The sequence below is a fragment of the Solea solea genome, chromosome 16 (assembly GCF_958295425.1).
Source record: "Solea solea chromosome 16, fSolSol10.1, whole genome shotgun sequence".
NCBI classification, from domain to species: Eukaryota; Metazoa; Chordata; class Actinopteri; order Pleuronectiformes; family Soleidae; genus Solea; species Solea solea.
In genome coordinates, this window is record NC_081149.1 from 9923664 (window position 1) to 9944965 (window position 21302).

Genomic DNA, 21302 nt, shown 5'->3' on the forward strand with positions numbered 1-21302 from the left:
TTTTTTTTTTTTTTTTACCTGAAATCTTGTGTGTGCATGTGTTAGGATGCCTTGAATTAAGCACAAGTAACAAATGGACGTATTAATCTTTCACAAACGTTTTCGTTATTCGTCAGTTTGTCTTTGGGGAAAAACATGTGAACAACCGTCCATTTTTCGGATGTCTTTTACAGTTATGTCCATGTCGCCAGATAAAAACAGAACATTGTTCACTGTGAGGTGCACCACGTCGAGGCCTGGGCAACACGTCGAGGCCTGGCCTCGGAGGAACTGTGCTTCAAGTCCTTTTTCCTTTTAAGAGAAAAAAACAAACAAAAAAAGAGGAAACTTTTCAGCTCTTGTTTCATGATTTCAGTCTGTGCTCTCGTGGTGGCCAGGTAAGAGAATGTGGCGTTGGAAAGACAAGTCTCCATATCACATTGGTTCCGCCACTGATATGTTCTTTTATCGGGCTGTCCAACATGTGCAGGGTAAGGAAGTAAACAGACACAGAAGCACATTCTGGAAGAGGAAACCCCCGTCGTGACAGCCACCTGCTCGCTTTAGGTGGGGCCCGGACACAATCTTGGGCATCAGCCACACGAGCATGATTCGGCTGAGAGGTGAGAGGAGCTCCACAACGGGCTGAGCCCAGATCGGAGGACGGACGGACGGACGAGAAGGAGCAGACGGGGAGTGTGGAGGATTCATCATAATCAGAGGGCAGGTTTGGAGAGATTTTGGGGCAGGAGTGGAAGACGTTATTCTTATTTTTTATTTTTTTGTGTTCCCCTCTTCTCCGATGTGGAAATGGACACAGTGTGAGGAGGAAGACGAGAGGAGACAGGACAATAGAGACAGAAACACGGACAGATGTCTTATCCGCCACCAGATCTGGAAGAAGTGAAAACAGGGAAGTCATTGAAAGGAGGAAATATAGATTATGAGAGGCTGAATTCAAGAATGAGAGAAGCCATTTAAATTGGCAGTGATAGAATACATTTGTGGGAGGTTGGGGAGATTAAAAAAAAAAAAGAAGCAAATGTTGATATGGAATGAAGTGATTAAAATAAAGATGAAATGGTGGATGAATGAATGAATGAATATGTAGCCAAGCGTAAGGAAGGAACACAACATCACCATCATACCTTCCTCTTCGAATGTTCCTGCATCCCATCAGCACACACGGAGAGAAAAGACAAAATGTCAGCATGAGTCAAAGACATGAGGAAACACTATTCTAAATGATTTAAAAGCACATTATAAAGCTAATTTATATTATATTAATTATATCATATATAATATAAATTATATATGATGTAATACAAATTTAACTACTTTCTTTAAGGCTGAACGGTGTGAAACAATCATCATTCTTTCAACCCCTTTTTCATCTATCAGAAAACCTCCCAAAGAAATTTCTGGTCACATGCAGCAGGTTGGTCGTAAGCAGCCATGACACTGAAGCTCTCTGACCAGGGAGGAGACGCATCCTTCTAACAGCTCATGCACACATGCACACACAGTTACCTCTGACCTTAAAAGGACTGACTACCTTTTCAGTCAACCGGGCATTTTTGTGAGTGAGCCAGGGCGCAGTCGTTTCAGGTCAGAATAAACAATAAGGAAACAATAGCCAGCATGCACAAGAGGAGCAGCGCAGAGGAAAAAGTACTGCAGCCAGAGCATTTCAGGGATACTGCTCACTGCTAAAATAGCACCAGAGGTAAAATATTAAAGGTCCACTGTGTTGTTGCCTTGAAATAAACCTATTATAATGTCCTCACGGCTTTAACGAGGCTGCCATGTTGTGCCACCGTGTTCCCACAGCAGCAGAAAAGGTAGGACAGTGCGGGGAGTTGTAAAAGTGATTATTTCTGGCGTGTGGAGGCCACCGTAGTTCCCTGATGTGCTTGGTAAAAGGAAGGAGTGAGAGGAGTGAGTCCTCTGTCTGTTGCAATCCTCAGTCTTCACCATTAGATGTCACTAATTCTTACACACTGGACCTAAATCCACTGTTAAGTAGTACACAGACAGCGACAGGGGTTGGTGATGGGTTCAGGTGGGGAAACTTCCAGATCCAGATATTTGATGTCTTAATCTACACTATCAACACCAGAGAAGACTGGGCCAGTCAGAGGGAGGGAGGGAGGGGAAGAAAAGGGCTGCAGGATAGTGCTGATTACAGTCTAAACAAAGTGTGGTGTTTCATATTCTTTGAGTCCCCATTTCCCCTTCCTGGGTTGGGCATTGACTTTAGATGAGCGAGAGTGGGAATGGGGGAGGGGGGGTCCTTTAGGTAGAAGCAGACAGGTACACAAAGGCATGCCAGAACTCTTACTTAAATCCCCATCCTGTTCCCCCTAGGACTATAGCTGCCAGGAGAATAGCACCTGCGATGGACCCTATTATGATATTGGTGCCACTGGGACCTGCGCAGAGGAAGGAGGGGGAGGAAGGGTGCGGAGGAGAAGGAGGAGGAGGAGGAGGGGCAGAAACAAAACAACACCACTAAAAAAACCACACGTCATAGGACAGCATCAACACGTTACATCAACAACATCAACTAGAGAGAGAGAAAGAGAGAGAGAGAGAAAGAGAGAGAGATGGAAGGGTTACTTGCAGATAGAAAAAGATAGATGAAGGGAGAGAGGAGGAAACCAACACATGATATGGAGGACAGGCGGGTGAGCGAGGGATTTTAGGGGAGACAGTTACCAAAAAAACAAAGGAGAGAGTATTGTAATACTTTGTTCTCATTCCCCCTCTCCTGCTCTCTCAGCTGGACACCCTCCTGCTCAGGGTGGCTTTGGCTTTTTTTTTGGCCCTATGAGAGCAGCTGCTCAATATCTCTGTGTCATTGGCAGACTGCAAGAAAGCAAGGGAGACACTTGAAGATGCCTGCAAGACATACATTACCACACACACACACACACACAGAGACACACTAATGTACTGTACGTGCACATATGCTCTAATGGATAAACGTGTCTCAACACACACCCACGCTCTCCTCAGACACAGCAGGAAGGAAGAACACAGTGTGGCCTTAATGTTGATATTAACTTTCCTCACAATAATCAGGTGGACTAGTGTGCTCTCTGCTACAGTACATGAAGAAGTTACAGCGATGAGGACTATGAGGAGGGGGGATATGAGAGGCAGTCAGAGAGAGAGAGAGAAACAGAGAGAGAGAGAGAGAAACAGAGAGAGACATGGGTAGTTTCAAAGCTGCTATGGACCTTTCTTCTCTGGGCCCGTCGGGACTGTAGGGACGGGGATGGGATCAAAGACGCTGCAGTCCTTCCCTGTGTAGTCTCTATCACAGATACACTTCACCTCGTTACTGCACGTCTGTGAGGAAGAGACAGAGAGAGAGAGAGAGAGAGAGAAGTTGGAAATCAAGTGTAAGGCCGTCAAAAAAGTTGAGACCAGATATAGAGCTGCATCCATCCAAGTTGGAGCTGCAAGGATCTTGTTGACAATTCAACATGTTTTTCACATTTTCAAATGTCAATTTCTCAACACATACAGTATTAAGGACTAGTTTCACATCGAAATACAGTCATTTAAAGAGGAAATGGACGGCCTTTGTGTCCCTAACAATTCCTATTTGGTCACTGTCGTATTTTTTGTCAGAGAATGTTGTTGACATTATTGTTTTCGATCCTGTCTCAGTGACATACAGGAAGTCAATATAAATGTACAAACATACTTATGGGTAGTAAATTCAATTTGTGCCAATAAAGAATGTTACACAGTGGACTTTTAAGCAACAGGTTTTGTAACCTTTAGCCTGAAAATAAAAACTGATAAATGCATCTTTACAAAAAATACAATTGCTATATTTAAATATGAAGCAGGGCCAAATTGCACATTATATGATGACATAAATGCTCTTTTTTTGTTTGTGTGTCTTCTTTTACCCCGTGGTCAGAGCAGATGCGCACAAAGTTGGATCCTGGACAGATGCTGAGGTTGAACGCCGCCACAGGGAGGCAGCGTCGTTCCAAACACATCATGTTGGGACCACAGGGGGTGCCGTCCTCCACGTAGCCCAGGTCAGAGCCGTCCTCCAGCAGAGCGTGTCCACCTCTGAGTGAGGCATCCAGACCGTGACAGAGAAGAGGTGACACTCAGGGACACAGTAGTAGTTGTAGTATTCTCTCTGTCTGCAGCAGATCAGATGTGACACACTCACCTGCAGTCCAGGTACTTGTTCTGATGGTAGAGGGTGAAGCTGGTCACCTCACCCTGCAGGTCTCCGAACTTTGGCTTCATTGTCACGTTGGCACAGAACAAGAAGCCACACAGTACATCCCTGAAACAGAAAATCAAACCGAGCATTTGCACACAGACACATGTTTGGTCTTGATGTGCACAGACCAGCATTGGCATAATCACAAATGACATACATCACCCCGAAACATCAACATATATCTACCCAGATAAAGTGAAGTGAATTTAATGTTGTTTTAGATCTTTTCATTGATTTAGAAAAAAGGAAAAAGCATCAAATAAATGTCTTTTTTTTTGGATACTTCAGACTTTCTATAACACAAACTGATGTGTTTAGCTGATTTTTCTTTCTCAATTTACAGTTTAATAATAATATCAAATGATACAATACACACATTGCTTAACACATTTATTCGACCACCTGTCTTAAAAATGAGAAAACATAAACATTTAAGAAATCTTTCAAAAAAACTTGTTTTTAAACTGAATTAAACTTTTTATACCCAAATTTGACATTTTAATCAAAAAAGATGTGCTTTACTATTTTTCCTGTATTTTTTGTAAAACAGTAAATTGAAAAATTCATGGATACAACAATAATAATTCTATTTCAGCATTAAAAATATCATTCATTTGCTAAGGACTGTAAATTAAATGAACATTTATTGACCAACACTTATGTTCTTTCTCTCTTGTGGCATTTTGTGTTTGCACTGCTCATCTATTTGTCAGTCTTTTTTTTTGCATAAAAAAAGCACAGTAAAGTAAACATACACCTATTTTTCAAAGAATTATAACTCACGGCTTGTTGCACTGCAGCCAGCCCTGGCCTTCTGGACCTGGGCCACAGTTTCCTTTTTCTGTCCCTTCAGCGTTTAGCTTCTCATAGCAAAACCTGTCAGCTGAATCTGAGAGCACAAACAAAGCAGGAAGAAGAATGTGACCACGATAATCAACACGGTCAAAAATGAGACTATAAAACCTGCATATTTCTACTCTTTCTTACTATAGCCCCAGAGTCCTTTACACTGTCCATCATGAGTCCTGCACCGTCCACCATAACATCGTCCCTGAATAAATCAGACAATGATTAAGTCTTCGGTCGCAGTGAGCTGCAGACGAGAGAAAGAGAGCCACAAGCCGGCCATCATTACCTGACTAGTATCACACGTGTAGCCGTCCAGCTTGTGGACATTATGTGGACACTGCAAAAGAAGAAAAGCATATACATATATCTATATTTTATTTATTTATTTTTATTTTTTATTTTACCAGTTTAACATAGTCAGCTGTACCTGGCTGGAGTCTCCAGTGCATGTTTCAGAAATATCACAGTCGTTCACGGCGTCTCGACACACCACACCTCTCTGCTCATACTGGAGCACAACATCATAAAGGCATCAGGTTAAAAGGCTTTATGAAGACGTTCATTAAAGCTGTAGTGTGTGAGTTTTAAACATAAATCAAATGTCCATTACATTCAGGACTGCAAAATGCTGATTTAACCCATCAGTTCCATGTTATAAGTGTATTTCTCAGTGTAGCAGTGCTTTGAATCTGTGTCTCAGTTTCGGACATGGATCACGCTTCTAAAATAATATGGACATTCAGTGGATGAAATAAAATCTCAAAAAGGACAGTTAACGACAGCCATGGGTAACTTTTGTCATCGAAAGCACTGAAAGCCGAAACAGGACTGAGGAAAGACACTGATGTCACGTTACTGCACTAGGACGATTTTTTTCACCATCATTTTCACTTTGGACCACCATTATTTCACAATAGCCAAGAATGGACAAACTAAACATCTTTTGAGTTCTGATGCTAATGGAAGGCTACAAATGTTCTCCAACACACTTGGAAGGGAAAGGTGAGGAGGTGAGGGACACTGATGTCACTACATTTTACACAATGTGCCTTTAAATAGATCTAAAGCTCTATAATATGGATAGAGACGGTTCCACAGAAGAGGCTAGATGCTAATTCTGTTCTATCATTAGAAAATAAACCTGTACTATACTGTATTTTTGAGAATTCACATGGGAAAGAGAACTGTTTTGTCTTATTACTGATTTTGGTAATTTATTTTAGTGTCGACTCACCTTGCAGCCCCTGCAGCAGAGTCCATTACTGCACATGGCGTCATGGGTAAGTGTGCATTTTTTACAGCAGGCTCCTCCACTACGGGCACACTCCTGCAGCCACAGACACAGTTAAAAAAAACAAAACAATGAAAACAATGCCATGATGAACACCACACACTCCAGTGCTCACACAGAGACTGGATACGGAGGTGTTCACTCAAGTCTGCAGCGGGTTAAAGTGCTGTGAATTCCAACTGCTTACTCACCACCTGGGATCCACAATCACACTCTTCCCCTGGCTCTACAAAGGCATTTCCACACTCTGGAGGATCCAACAGCTGAGAGAAACAGACAGGGACATTGCTAGAGTTCAAACGGCACATTAAAATAAAGAAATGAGGAGATTTAAGTGACTTTGAACTTGGAATAGTTGTTGAAAAGGTCTGAGTATTTAAGAAAATGCTGATCTACTGGGATTTACACGCACAACCATCCCTAGAGTTTACAGAGTATTTGTAGAATACTGAGTTTTCTGCCATTTCTGAACACACAATTCAACTGCAGATGACCTCAGCAGGTGCCTCTTCTATGACTCAAGTACGTCTCCTGTGGCTGATGAGCGTATGAGCAAACCAAGAAGGATCCATAAGTTTATCCATGGAATTTATGTTATGTCTGTGTAATTTATAGAACAGCAATCAAATTGAAATAATTCTGGGCCAATTTAATGTTGGTACAAAACGTCATATTTCATTTAGCAGAAACAAATCCAAGGCTCATCCGTCCAATCTTATCTTGTAATGACTCAACTCTTAAAAACATTCATTCACAAACTAATGGATGGCATAAAGTCAGACCTTTACACCCAAATTCAAAAAAAGAAAAGAAAATAGTTTTTAAAGGTTTCACTGGTATAAAAAGTAATGATAGTCATAGGTGGCTCCTGTCAGCACAGCCTACATCCCCAAGTGACCCTCACCTTGTTAGGCTTGTTGAAAAGACAGCTGCCTCCCCCCTGGAGCAAGAACTGGATGTACTCGTCAACACTGCAGCGAGAAAACTTTCTGGGCAGATAGTATCTGCAAACACACAGAGAAAAACAACAATGTAAAAGAGCAGCACAATGCTTTTCTGCCAGTGACGATTGCCAGATCCACTGTGGGCGTCTGTGCCATCACTTTACAATCATACAGAAATGTTACCATCTGTAGTAAAATATTATTCAAATGATTAATTAAAATCTTTATTATTCCATCTGGTGAAAAAAAAAAAAAAATACAAATCCAAATCACTCTTATAAAGTGAAACTGCACTGCTTTTGCAGAAGTGGGCTCACGATGCCTGACGTCTCGTCAACCTTTTGTTAACACACCAAACACACGCTACGATCGCCTGCGCGGTTGCATCGAAGACCGTCTGTTACAGGTGTTTCATTGTCTAATTGAGTGAAATAAATGGCACAAAATTGCAGCACGTTCTGTGTGCATGTCTTTACCCCGTGTCTTCCATGATGCAGCCGAGCCAGGCATCCGGACACCTGCAGTCTCCTGCGAGGAAGGAAAGACAAAAGAGTGATGTCAGTAAATCAAGGGGGAACAATACTCAAGCACAATCTAAGCCGTTTTCTTCCATTGCCTTGATATCTTTCCTTGTGACTGAGGTGTGGGATTTGCATTGCATTGCATTGAATAATGGACCTGAATGTAACACCCCGCTCCTCTCCACCCTGGACACAGGTGACTAATCACCTAATGGAGAAATCTAATTACAGGAGACAACTGTTGGACGGGGATAGCGATGCACAGCTCTCGCATGACAATGCCGTCTCCCACACACAGCTATCAATCCCGTCCTGTGCTATTGTGCAGTGTCTCCATCTTTCTCACACTCGTCTTCCTCTGCCTGATTTATTCAGCCAGGGTTTATAGATCTGCCCGTCGCTCTGACCGGGCATGATAAACTTCTCCACGTGTCCTTTTTACCTGCAGAGTTACGGACGTTGTTCCACCGCATCCCGATGTTCTGACCGAGACTCTGGCACAAAGTGATGGCCATGACGCCGACGTTACCATACTGAAACAAACATGAAAACAGGAATATTAATAATGCACCATAAAACCCACATGGTTGCATCCAAACAAAGCAAAATCTGTTCAGTGGATTTTGTTCCCTCATGATTCCAGCTATTGAAAATGACATTCAAACAGTCAAAATATGGTTTAAGCTTCAGAAATAGACATTAAAATAACAACCGGCATTGCCCAGTTATTATTTAATTATCAGAATTTGCCTTTTTTTTGTAAATTGACACATTATGTTTCTTAAACATAACAAAAACTTTTTAAAGAACCAATTCATTCATTTTGTATTAGGTACTTTTTCCATTAGATTACGTTTAAACGTATATACATATATATAGAGTGTCTTAAGTCCCTTTTTTCAGCACAACCTATAGGCAATGTGGTGAAATTATTATTTACCTGAGCGAAAAGTACTCACATTTATTTTTTTTTAAATCTGATTGAATTTGGGAAATTTAGAATCATGTCAGAGTTCACTTGGCTCGTTTTTATGGACAAAAATTCAATTAAATTAAATCATCATCATCATCATATAACTTAATTAGAACTTTGACTCAACAAATAAGAAGACAAAAAAAAGCATTTTGATCTGAAGATTTGACCTATAAACACACACACCCCAGGATGTCCATATACAGTAAGGAGTTGTGTATTATTCCCACAACAATTTACCATGGGTGTACCTGTGTGAGCACCAAGGGTTAAAACACATTAAGTGCACTTTGGTGCAACTACAAATGCAGGCTGGAGAGAAAGTGGAGTTGAATAAATGTTTATCTAATCTAAATAAATGTGTTTATTTCTTTATTATTACACAGGGAATCATATATCATTGTCATATATAGAAAAAAATCTCTTCCTCTAAAAACATAGACACAAATGTTTTTTGTTTGTTCAGACTTTTTAATTTAGAGTTTTAACTCTGATCTGAACTTTAAAGTTATTACACTTTACTTTAACATTAAGAAATGTTAAGCTGAACCACGATGAAAAATAAATTAAAATAACCCAGATTGTCCTCACCTCATTGATTCCTCCGCCTCTGGTTGGTGAGCACACTCCTCCTGTGTACGCTGTCCCACTGCGGCTATTGTGAAATGTACGCCCTCTGAGGTGTGCAAGGACAAACAAAAATATTAATATATACTGTATATATAAAACGTGAAAAGTCACATCCAATAATAAACTGTAATTTCCCCTTGTGCAGATGTCTTACGAGAAAAGATGGACAACATCGCTCTGCTCTTTGATGTTGTCCTTCCTGTACTTCATAAAGTTCTGCAGTGTTATCAGTGGGTCTTCAACCACTGGCATCATATTTTTAGAGGTCCACGTCTCCATGGCGACCAGCACGATCCTCGTGTTCAGCTGTTCCTTGTAGATCTGGTGATCAGAAAAAAGAAAACAATGGTCCATCAGTCTTCTTCTTTGTTGCCGTCCTGGATTCAAGAAGTAGCGGGATTATAATCCCACAAACGGATATTTTACCGCATCGGCCATGTTGACCACTGCTTTGGCAAAGTTCTTGGTTTGGCTGCTCGCGCTACGCAGCTGTACAAACTGTAGATAGAGACAAAAAATACACAGATGATGCAAGAGATGGATCTCACACACACACACACACACACACACAATACTTTGAATGGCGGTTTCACCCATTTTTTCCCCACTTGGTCAAGTGATGAATAAATTTAAAATCATTATGATGCTGCTGTGTTTGTTTAACTCACATTCTATTACAGAGTTGGATTAAATTTGACCCGTCTTTTTTGTTATAATTGACAGAAACACAGTAAAGAGGTAAGGAGGTAAAGAGTCTCTCAGATGCAGTGTCTGAGGATCACATGACACATTTATCTCTGGAAATTTAAAAAAAAATAACTGTATATTTCTTGGGTGAAGCGGCCCTTTAAGATAATTTTTTTGATGTAATGAGTAACCTAACTAACTAATCCAAATGGAGTTTGCGTGTTCTCCCTGTGTGTGTGTGTGTGAGCTCTGCTTGATTTGATTTTGACAACAAAATCACCCGCAAACTCACCATTTCGTTGTCGTTGATCACCATCAGCTCAATATATTTGGTCTCAGTCTGGACAGAGGGCTTGCGAACGAATCTCTTGGATCTCCTCAGACCTCCAGACACCCGCTGCTCCCTCAAGTGGTCCGATCTGTCGTCGCCGTCGTCACCATCACCTCCTCTGCTTTCCCACTCACTGTCCTCTGTACAGTCTGGGCACACAGGAAAGCAGGGTTGCAGGCAGTTATGTGTTACTTTCTATTCATTAACAGAACATCACGGTATAGAACATCCCCTCCTGTGCTCACAGTCCCACTCTGTAGTGTTGCTGAGCAGAAAAGGGCTGTTCCAGGTCATAAATAACCTACACTCTGAACTTCTGCACCGGCTTTGATGATCTGTCTTGCTTGTTCCTTCTTGCAAGAATAATAAAACACACAAAGACAGCTGTTCTTTAAGTCTTCATCTCTGCACTCACCACAACGATATAACGATATAACGATTTTTTTTCCCCTACAACAATTACCTCAGTAAGTTACAGAGCAGCACATTAGTGTCTTTAATTCAGTCGAAATGTTACGTGACTGTAATTAACCCGGTCTGAATTAAGTCAAAGACGATCCCATTTAATTATCGCTGTTGTTTTGCTCGTCCCCTCACAGTAATGTAAAGAGAGACGACAGCTTGCCTGTGTTTGGAAGTTCATCAGATAACAACTTAATAACTTAACTTTACAGGGGATACATGTGATATGAGTGTCAGTAGAAATGTATATACCTGTGCACTGGGGGGAGAATCTGACATCAGGCATCCTGTGGATTAAGTGAGTGTCGTCATCCTGTAACAGAAAACATCATTGGAGACATTAGTGGATATAAACAACAAAATCTGCATCCAGAAAAGGGCACGAATAATTTGGATAAGATATCGACTTTTTCTGACATATATTACATTAATAAAATGTAAGTCAACCTCAAGTTCAATATTTACTGTTATAGATTTAAAAATGAGCATTTACTACAAGACGTACTATCAAAATGTGATGCAAGGATGAGAATTTAAGGATATGAATTGTTTCTAAGATGTAGAAATATACAGAAGTGGAATTAAATTTACAGACTTTGATAACTGTGTTGTTTCAAACTGCAATTTCAATTTGAAAACTACTAATTGTTCAGAACTAATCCAGGCTTAGTTAAAGTTCTCCACAATCAACAAAACTGTTCTCACCGCACGTGTTGTCTAAAGACTGTTTACCTGATTGGTCCCATTGTGAATGGGCTCAATCCCATAAGAGAAGAAGCCATCAGAGAACATGCCACTGAGAAACAACAAGACCAAAAATTAAACTAAATAAAATTTAAAAAATAAACAGGCCTACAGTGATAAAGAATAGGCATGTGAATTTGTGACTTATCTGCACACTTAACTGGTGTTAGATGTTACAAATAAGGGTTTATAATCAGGCTCACCATAGTCCGTGGCAGGTGGAGACAGCAGCCCAGGACTCAGGTAAACCTCTTAACCTCCCCTGGTAGTAGCAGTGCTCCCCTCCCTGCAGACACAACGCACCTCTCTTTCACCAAACAGCCACAAGAGACGTGCTTTTATCTTTGAGCGCATGTTGTGATAGGTCAGCATCAAGGAAAAACCTCTCACAACCTCTCTGTGTGCACGACTCCCCTCTCCCTCTTACCCCACTATGGCATTTATGGAACAATTTATGACCTACTTGTTGTGCTCTACTCTCTCTCCCTCTCTCTCGCTCTCTCTCTCTCTGCTCCAGTGACAGGCGGCACAGGATGGACGCAGCACAGGGATCTCTTCAATAAATCAACACTCACTCACACAGTGTGTCACCAAACACAATTAGATCTGAGAACTGAGCACGGGGAAGGGTCCTAACAGTGCAGGAGGCACAAGTACAACTGAATAGCACAAGATAAAGAGACCAAGGGGAAATCTACTCTTTTTTATACCGCGGTCAAGCTATCTGACGGAAATAGAATCAAGCTGATATGTAAGGAAATCAGCATCTGGTTTTCAAAATAAAACAGTGAGCCCCCTCTCTGTGTCTGAGTTCACATGTGAAAGCAGATATTGGAATGGAAAAAAAATAGGAAAATACAGCTATGAGTTTCAGAGACCTTCTGACTGGATTTTGAGCTCAGGTATGAAGACATAAACAGACTTTAACTATACCGTTTTTGAGACATTTCTAAAAGTCCAACTTTGACATTTTTATTGGAAAATGCACAAGTGACTACTAGCATACTTCAAATCAGACATTTTCCTGTACAGTTTTTGAAAATTTCAAATTAAAAGTCCAACATTGACTTTTCTTTCTAAATCGGAAAAATTCCCAACTTTGATTTGCTATAAAAACAATTTTTTTCTTACGTTCTGGACAAGACTGACTGGTTTTGTTCAGGGTTAGGGTTCTTGAAATCAGGCATTTTTACTGTATAGTTTTTTAGCTATTTTTTTTTTTTAATAAAAACAAAACAACAACTTTGATTTGCTGTAAAAATATTTTTTTCCATAGGTTCTGGATAAGACTGGCTGGGTTGTGTTCAAGACATCTATGACTACTAGCATACTTCAAATCAGACATTTATACTGTACAGTTTTTGAGAAGTTTCAAATATTTCTCATCCCTACTCCCTAATGCCAGGTCCACATATATAAGGCTTATTCTAAGACTAAGAAAACCACATTCTGTTAATTTTACAGTGATGGTACACTATACAAGCTTCCTTTTACAGTATACTGTACATCAAATATTCAATCTCTGCTAATAAATCCTCTTACAATGGCCCTGGAAACAACCTTGACAAATATAACAGAGCCCCGCCAGCACTTGTGCAAAAGTGGGCGCACTGCATCACGAGATGTAGCTGTGATGATGAACCACCGACAGAAGTGAGCAACACAGTTCCACCTGGATCAAATTGAAACCAGCGGGGCATCAACTCGGCCGAGCACCAACACCTCAGGCAAACAAGGCCTTGGCTGAAAATAGACAGAGATTGGACTGCCCTGAATGCATCACACCTGCGACGTTCGGCTGCAACATCAGAGAGGTTATCATGTGAGGCCTTCGTCAAGCAGAGCAACAATCTGGCCTGACTGCAGGGTCTCCATCCACCACTCTACAAGCCTCAACCTTTCCCTGTGACCATGCTGGGAACAAACTTTGCCTATGAGCACGCACGCACACACACACGCACACACACATCCTCAGTTACTCCTCCATATTTCCAAAACCTCCTCTTTCCTTTTGTATTATCTGTCATTTTACTCCTCCTCCTCCTCCTCCTCTCTCACTGGATTTGCTTTTCCCTTCCTCTTGGTCTTCTTTCATTCTCTTCACTGCCAAGAACTTAATGGCACTGCTGAGCTAACTGGTTGCTATGGAAACAGGCTCGTGATTGGTCCAGAGGCCTGAGGTAGAGTTTGGAGTGATAGTGAGTAGGGACATGAAGTGCTGGTCGGGTGGGTGGGTGCTATGTTTTTTTTGTTGTTTTTTTTTTTGGGGGGGGGGGGGGGGGGGGTATAGTGAGTGGCACATTTGTACAGAAATAAATAAATAAATTAGCTTTCCCTCCTGGCTGAGAATTCAGTGACATCCCTCTGGTCTGTCCATTTCAGAGTTATCCTTTGATAAATCTCACTCGCGCTCTCTCAGTTCATGGCTGTCTGAGGAAAGGCCACAGGAGAGAGGAGGGAGCGGCACACACAAACATGCACTGCTTACAGACAAACACATGTACAGTACAGTACAATACAGTACAGATACCGTACGTTATATAATATTAATGCTTACATGACAGACCACTATTGTAGTGGAGAGCACGCAATGCAGTTTCCATAAATGGATAATTCAGGAGAATGAAAACAAACTGTGGAAACTTCAACACGTCACATTTACATTAAAAGACACTTAAAATAATGTGTTTGTCTCTAATGTGAGATTCATGTTAGATGCTTTAAAGAACGTCTTTTACTAGACATGGAATACACACTCATATATAACCCATATGTTTCATAGCCTGAGAATACGGCAGCCTAAAGGGATGTGGATTTCCTGTTTTGAGGCAGAAGCTTACTACGCAAATGGGGGCTCCACCAACATCATCCTGATGCATAGACCACTGCATACTCTTGTGAAGGCCACTGTATTTCTCCTGACGTGCTTGTATTGTGTACAATTTACTGTTAGTGCTTAGAAGTATACATATGCATACACATCGACATGTTCTTATTCTTACACAGGGCTGCCTCTCAAACACAAATGACCTGGGGGCCACATGAGAACCAACTGTGTAGGAGTGGGCGATATTAGCATGCATTTTTATCACAATATTCCATCATGTTATAGCAATAACATTTGTGACCACATTTGACATCATTTTAAAATAAAGATGTTTGTTTTGATGCATAAGGATGCAGATTTCACAATTATGAATCTGAAAATTAATCTGTAAAATGTCACATATACATTGGGAAGTACCACTCATATTCAACACATAGGAGTTCATGTATTCAGTGTTCTAAGGTTTTAACTTTAACTTTATCTAAAAGTGGCCTGATGGTGAACTAGGTGGGAGGCTCCATGACAAAGTCCAGTGCCTAAACTCAGGGAAACAACAGAAGAAGTTTGGCAAGGCTAGGGAGTCTCTACTCCGGACAACGATGTGTTCCCGGAAGGCTTTGGAATGAGGGAGTGTGACCGTGTTCGGGGTTGTTTTGACACTGACTCAAATGACTATAGATCATTCAAATCCACAGTTCAGTTGTCGGGTCCGAGTGAGACACAATTCACAATAACAAAAGAAGGGGTGTGAATAGAGGGGTTCCCCCTGTTTTTGGAAACACTAAATGTCCAATTTTTTCCCCTGTACGTGGGTTATTGTGGAGTGTTTCCTCACTCGATGTGAGGGTCTAAGGATAGAGGGTGTCACCTGGTGTACGGACTGTAAAGCCCTTGTGATGTAGGGCTATAAAAATAAAATTGCCATGACTCAGTAAGCAGGTTATATTTCATTTGACAAAACAAAACTTTAAATTCTAAGATACCAACAGTTTTTATAGCCAACTGGAGAAATTACTCAGTGCAAGCCTTAGCCAAGGCCACTCAGTTTCCTACCATGTCAATCTCACAACGGTAACAATCCAAGTCCATGTCCAGATCACCAACAACATCTAATTATTTCTTCTTTGGGTGATAACCTACATCCCCAGAATATGTCAGCCAGATCTGTTCTTTACACTATAACTCTGATCATCTCATTCATCTCATTGCTGCCAACAAACAAGTTCACTCTCCAAATCCCTGTTACCATTTACATCCCCACCCCACGTACGATAACCTACCAGGGACTCCAAGGGTCTGCCGTCCTGGCTGAAGTGCCGCTCCACGTAGTCTGAAGACAGGAGGTGGCTGCAAATGGAGGAGAGATAGAATTAATGTCTGCAACAGCGTCGTTTCCATCAAACAGATTTCCTCAAGGGTGCTTTTCCGCCACTCCAAGGCAATTCACAAGGAATAAGCGAACACAATAAGATGTGGTGCTAATAAAAAAAATAAATAGCTGAGCCTCGTAAAACCATCCAGCTGTGTGTCTGTGTGGTGGCAACGTAACATAACAGAGGCGCTAAGTGCATTCACTTAAGCGCAGGGAAATGCTAATGAGATGCTTCTGAAATAAATTAAGAGAAACCACTGACATGAGCATGTGCACAACAAAAATGTAGCAGATGTAATTTAGCGTGATACGCACTGGTTTAACTCCAGGTCCAGCGTGAAGGTGTGTCCAAAGGCTTTGACTTGAAAACAGATCTGGGCCAAGTGGACGGACTGGAGAAAAAAACAACAGAGACATTTATTTGACAGTTGATGTATTTAAGTGTTATGAAACAATTGTGGTCAAGTGTCGCTGTGTAAAAAAAAATAAAATAAACAGAGTGATTTTTGAAAGAGTCTCATGAATAATTCAAGAGAATCAATAGTGTGTGTACACTCTAAAAGCATCGTGATTGATAAAGTCCTCATTGATCGACATTGGCTGCCAGTGTTCAGGCAGGTGTGAGCAGCTTAAGAGCTAAGCTGCAGTTTTGTGATGGAGACGGGTGAAGAAGGTGTTGACAGAAGGAGGGGGGGGGGGGGGAGGGGGAGGAGGAGGAGGAGGAGAAGAAAACTTTACTGGTATCATCTATATTCAGCCCAAGCTGTGCCAATGTCCCTTATGGACAGCTGCCAGAGCTGAGGAGGTGAGGAGACAGCAGGAGAGAAAGAGAGATTTACCGCAGACTAAACAGTGCGTCTCTTCTTCAGCAGCTCCGACTGTGCCAGCGTGGCTTTGATCTCAGTCTGGAGAAACCAGGCTGCAGTGAATCACTGGGCTTTTACAATAAAAATGTATCACCAACGTGGAATCGTTGCCCTTGTTGAGTAAGGACAACAGATTTCTTACTACTGTCTCAACAAGGGTGTTCCATGAATGCTCGGTCCCTGTTCATTTATCACTATTTATCTGCTTGATTTTTGACGTTCAATCTTAACGCATGAGGTCCAGGCTGAACAGCAATCTCTCTACAGGGTCTTATTAGTAGCTGTGATCACAATACTTTTGTCTTTGGACAGATCTCAGCTACTGTAGATTTCCATTTGTCTCATTAATGGACATCAATATGCAACTGTTCAATTATCAAAAAAACAATGCAATGCCAGAAACTAGATTTAACACAGTACGATTAGATATGAAAGGTAACTGGTAGTACATCATGTGACGTGTACAGCAATAACCTATTTCATTTACAAGTATTTTGATATTCAATAAAATGTTTTATAAAACTATTTTCTCTGCTTTGGGCTTCTAAAAAGGTGAATATTTTCTTTGTGTCTATGCTCCTCTGTGAGCATTAAACCGAGTACGAAACACCATAACATTTTATGGACTTGTTTAATTCAACAAAGAATATCTGGCTTCATAGAAAATAATTAATAGTTGTCGCCCTATATGTCGTATCACCAATATCAGCTTGTACAAGTAGTCTCCTGGAAATAAACCTCAGATCAAGGACGTCTGTCAAGGATGAGTAAAAATATCTGTGTCACCTTAAAAAGAACCCAAAATGAACACAACGACATCAGTAAATAAATCAAAGCTTCTTCTTCTATTTTCAAAGCATCGTGACGTGACAGAGAAAGAAATAGCTCCGCTGCTGTTGCTAAATTTAACTTGTCCCTCATTTCTCAAGCAAAACAGAGCAGAGTCTGGAGCAAAAACACTGACTGAAGTTACAATAACTGCGTATGAATAATGAAATCATTGGTCTCTTGTGAAAGTATTTGTATAGTGTTATTGTTTTATGAGTCCGGGGACAACAACATTCATCTTAACTCCAGTGTGTCAGTAAAGAGACTAATGTAGTCCATTATAACACTTATACAGTATGAACTACATTATATCAGCATGACAGAGAAAGAGAGTGAGAGAGTGAGAGAGTGAGTGCTAAAGCCTCTTGGACCATGCAGCACTTCTAACACAGGCCTTTTTCATAATTAATGGGGACATACTTCAACACCACTACTGAATAATGAAGAAGCGAGGGGCTCAGAACAGCAGCCCGCATGATCGGACGTTATGGCTGAATCTTTCACGTGTGGCTAAGCTTCGTCATGCAGGGGACGAGAGCCCACGAACACAGACATGTGCACGCAAACGTTCAAGCAGCTCCACGATGAACTGATGAGGCATTTCACTACCAACGTTTGCTCAGCACACAGCACGGGTCAGAGGGACGTCTTGTCTGTCGTCGGTGTCGTCTTGAAGTGTGTGTGAGCACTCAGGGAAGGGGGATTCTCGAGGAATGATTGGGTCAAAATGATGAGGAGCAGAGACGGAGAATGCTGCAAGACAACACCCTGCACTGTTATCCCTGCATGAGCAGCAGACAGCTGAGCTGAGCACCGCACTGCCTAACGGACACTGGGAAAATGAGGTTCCCCTAAACACTCTTGGTGCGGTCACACCCCTTTATGTCCACACAGACAGTGACAGTTTCAATATCAGTATATTCCAGTATTTCAGTACACTGGAGCTTCTTCCATAAGGACTGATACAACGGTCAAATGTATCCTATTTGCAGAACATTTTATATGATTCTAGTCCAAGGCTAATAACTGCAAATGCTCAGCATCAACACAACCACTTTCCATTATTTCACAATTTTTCTGTCACTAACTACTTCACTTCATCATTTCTTGCCTAATTACAACCACTCAGATACCAACATCTTTGGCTATTTTATTAAAAATTATATTTTTGTACACAAACTGTGACACTTTATTATAATGCACTCAATAGTTACTTTTACAGGGAACATTTGTTCAACGGTTTGTTCTTGTTCATGCATGGCAGCATCTCAATCAAAATATTGACTAAAGGTGATGTAAGCGACTTGGAATGTGGCATGGCTGCTACCAGTATTTTAACTACAGGGATTTTCACACACCACCATCTAACAGAAAATATCAGCTTTCTGCAAAAAAAGGTCAGAGGAGAATGGCCAAACTAAGTATGAAGACCATCTCTGAACACACACTATTGCCACTATGGGTCATATGTACCTAATAAAGTGGATAGTGGTTCCTGAAAACTAAAGGTAACCCCTGGTTGTCCCTGACCCCCACACTAAGAACATTAGGTGGGAGAAATGACTGAAAACGTCACTTGAGGTGAAATGCAAACACAGAGAGTAGATCATCCAGCCAAACAACGTACCAGTGTGTCTCCAGTGCCGTTCTTCACCCTGGTATCCAAGTAGTTATGAGCCACTTCCTCTTCCGACGTGACCTGCTGCACCAGCCGCTTCGGGTGGGTGACCTCAGTCGCAGCAGTGTCCCCGCTGTCCGACTGCCCCGGTGGGATGAACCAATTCCACATGCCTCCATCCTCGACCTGGCTCCTGTCTGCACCTGTCAGGGGAAACTCAGCCTGAGAAAGTGCAATAGGTTTGTCAAAGCGGGGACACACCTGTCACCAGGAGTTGACCAATAGTGTTGGAGATGGGAAAGAAAAAAAGTAAAGGATTTCAAACAACTGCCACTGTGCAAGTGTTTCGCTTCCTTTAAAGGGCTTGGTGACCTAATTTACCACACTGATGAAATTCACTGCTGTATTAATGTATTGTATTAAGGGCTTTTTGCATGAAACAATAGAGACAGGTGCCCTGCAGACACATAGGCTAAACTTATAGGCCTACAATATATAGTTCTAACTTAAAATATGAGGAACCACCAATCAGGCTGCAAAAACACAGTTCTTGACAGGTTATATTAATGTGCTTGTAGGTGTTTATTGGATAAAAGGGTGAAAATGGTTATTGGTATGTTGGATTTAAAGGCAATAGGGTTGCAGTGTAAATGTGTTGATGCAGCTAATCGACCGCAGCGGTGAGTGCTTCCAGTCTACTGGGCTGTTTGCCACCGAAATCCCCTTACAATAAAAGGGGGAAAAAAAGTGCTGGCAAAGGGGGAAAAATTGTGGATGTAAAGGAAATGAACAGGGTGCTCCCTCTCTTTCCTCTCCCCACCGCTCTCCCCTCTCTCTCTCTCTCTCTTCTCCGTGTCTTACCTGAGACTGCAAGCCTCTCGCCCACTGCAGCAAAGACCAAGAAGCACCACACCGCCAGCATGATCCTCACATATTCCCGCGGATCACAGCATCGAGGGGAGCCTCAAGATGTCACGAACACCAGCCGATGGAGAGAGAGGCGGGGAAAGACCAACAACCTGCAGCAACGATGGCGAGGATCCAAAGTGAATCAGCTAAACATCTGATGCGCGTCCTCTCCTCATCTCTCTTTCTGCTTCTCTTTCAGCTAAGGCCAACACTACGCATAATCTGGATTTGCATTTCAGAATAATGGAGAAAAAATTGAACCAGTGGCTCGGCCTGAGGCGGAGATGATCGATACAGGCCCGTGGATGTGAATCAGTAAAGAGAAAACAGGGAGGAACGGGAAACTGAGAGCGCGCACCGCGGACGCACAGCTGCGCAAGGCTGCGCCGGTGCGTATGAGCGAGCCTGTAGCTGTATGTGTGTGTGCGTGTGTGTGTGTGTGAGAGAGACTGTGTGTGTGAATGTGTAGCCTATATGGGAATCTGCGGTATGCGGAAACTAAGGGAAGGGGAAAAAAAGCGAAGAGAGAAGCGTTTGGTCTGCGGTGAGGAGGACACGTGGGACCGTCGTTCCCTCCCTCCTTCATCCCGAGCATCATCCTCCTCCTGCTCCTCCTCCCGTTGCCATGCAGCTCAGCAAAGGGAGACGATGCGACAGGCAGCCCGGCTGTTGCTGCTGAGGTGCACGGCCCGAATAAAAACAAAAGTCATAAAGAAAGAGGCAACAGTGACTCCATTATCTTACTAAAGGGATTTCGTAAAGGAGAACATCTACAGTATATGTTCCTCAAAGTCTGCAGAGGATGAAGGTGTGATTGTTCTTCTTCACTGAGATATTACTCAGATATCACGATTTTACCCAAAGTTATCACAATTTGTTTTTCAGCAGATATTGATAATTATCACGATAACATTAAATATTAAAGACAAATGTCTTTATGGACTGAAAACAAAATAAAATATAGGCATGTCGACCTAAAATTAAAGAATTAAAGAAAAAAAAAGATGTATTCCTTCCTGAAATAGCAGTTATTTTTTCAAAACAGCAGCCATTTTGACATGAACTAAACACAGGTTTTACTAATCACATTAAACACTCAGTTTCATTCAGGTACTCAAGGCCTTAATTAATGAATCAATGTGATTAGACACACCTGTGTTTCTTGTTCCACATCAACGACAACAACTTTTACACAGCATTTCTTAAATATTGC

General features: G+C 41.7%; 1 protein-coding gene across 2 annotated transcripts; it reads right to left on the reverse strand.

The window, feature by feature from the left end:
- Positions 1-49: 49 nt before the first annotated feature.
- On the reverse strand, positions 50-20665 carry LOC131475300 (disintegrin and metalloproteinase domain-containing protein 11-like). Of its 2 annotated transcripts, XM_058653299.1 has the most exons (26): positions 20042-20665; positions 19190-19383; positions 16184-16260; positions 15777-15843; positions 11873-11955; positions 11658-11721; positions 11178-11238; positions 10425-10612; positions 9872-9943; positions 9600-9766; positions 9407-9491; positions 8285-8375; positions 7798-7849; positions 7282-7381; positions 6569-6640; positions 6321-6413; positions 5514-5594; positions 5373-5423; positions 5225-5288; positions 5021-5126; positions 4181-4300; positions 3906-4074; positions 3222-3333; positions 2321-2411; positions 1128-1145; positions 739-873 (listed from the first exon to the last, which is right to left on the reverse strand). In XM_058653299.1, exons 1-26 carry the CDS (start codon positions 20100-20102, stop codon positions 858-860), a joined length of 2355 nt encoding a protein of 784 aa, XP_058509282.1. In that variant the 5' UTR covers positions 20103-20665; the 3' UTR covers positions 739-857. The 2 variants fall into 2 exon arrangements, with proteins under 2 accessions (XP_058509281.1, XP_058509282.1); XM_058653298.1 differs by lacking the exon at positions 2321-2411 and having other exon boundaries at positions 50-873.
- Positions 20666-21302: the final 637 nt, after the last annotated feature.

What these genes read in the sequence shown, in the direction of transcription:
- LOC131475300 (XM_058653298.1), bottom strand. Translation starts at nt 20,102, where the DNA reads ATGCTGGCGGTGTGGTGCTTCTTGGTCTTTGCTGCAGTGGGCGAGAGG. An exon ending in TTCACAATGGGACCAATCAG is followed by an intron (nt 11,239 to 11,657) that starts GTAAACAGTCTT and finishes TTTCTGTTACAG; the next exon opens with GATGACGACACTCACTTAAT. An exon ending in GCACTGGAGACTCCAGCCAG is followed by an intron (nt 5,424 to 5,513) that starts GTACAGCTGACT and finishes CTTCTTTTGCAG; the next exon opens with TGTCCACATAATGTCCACAA.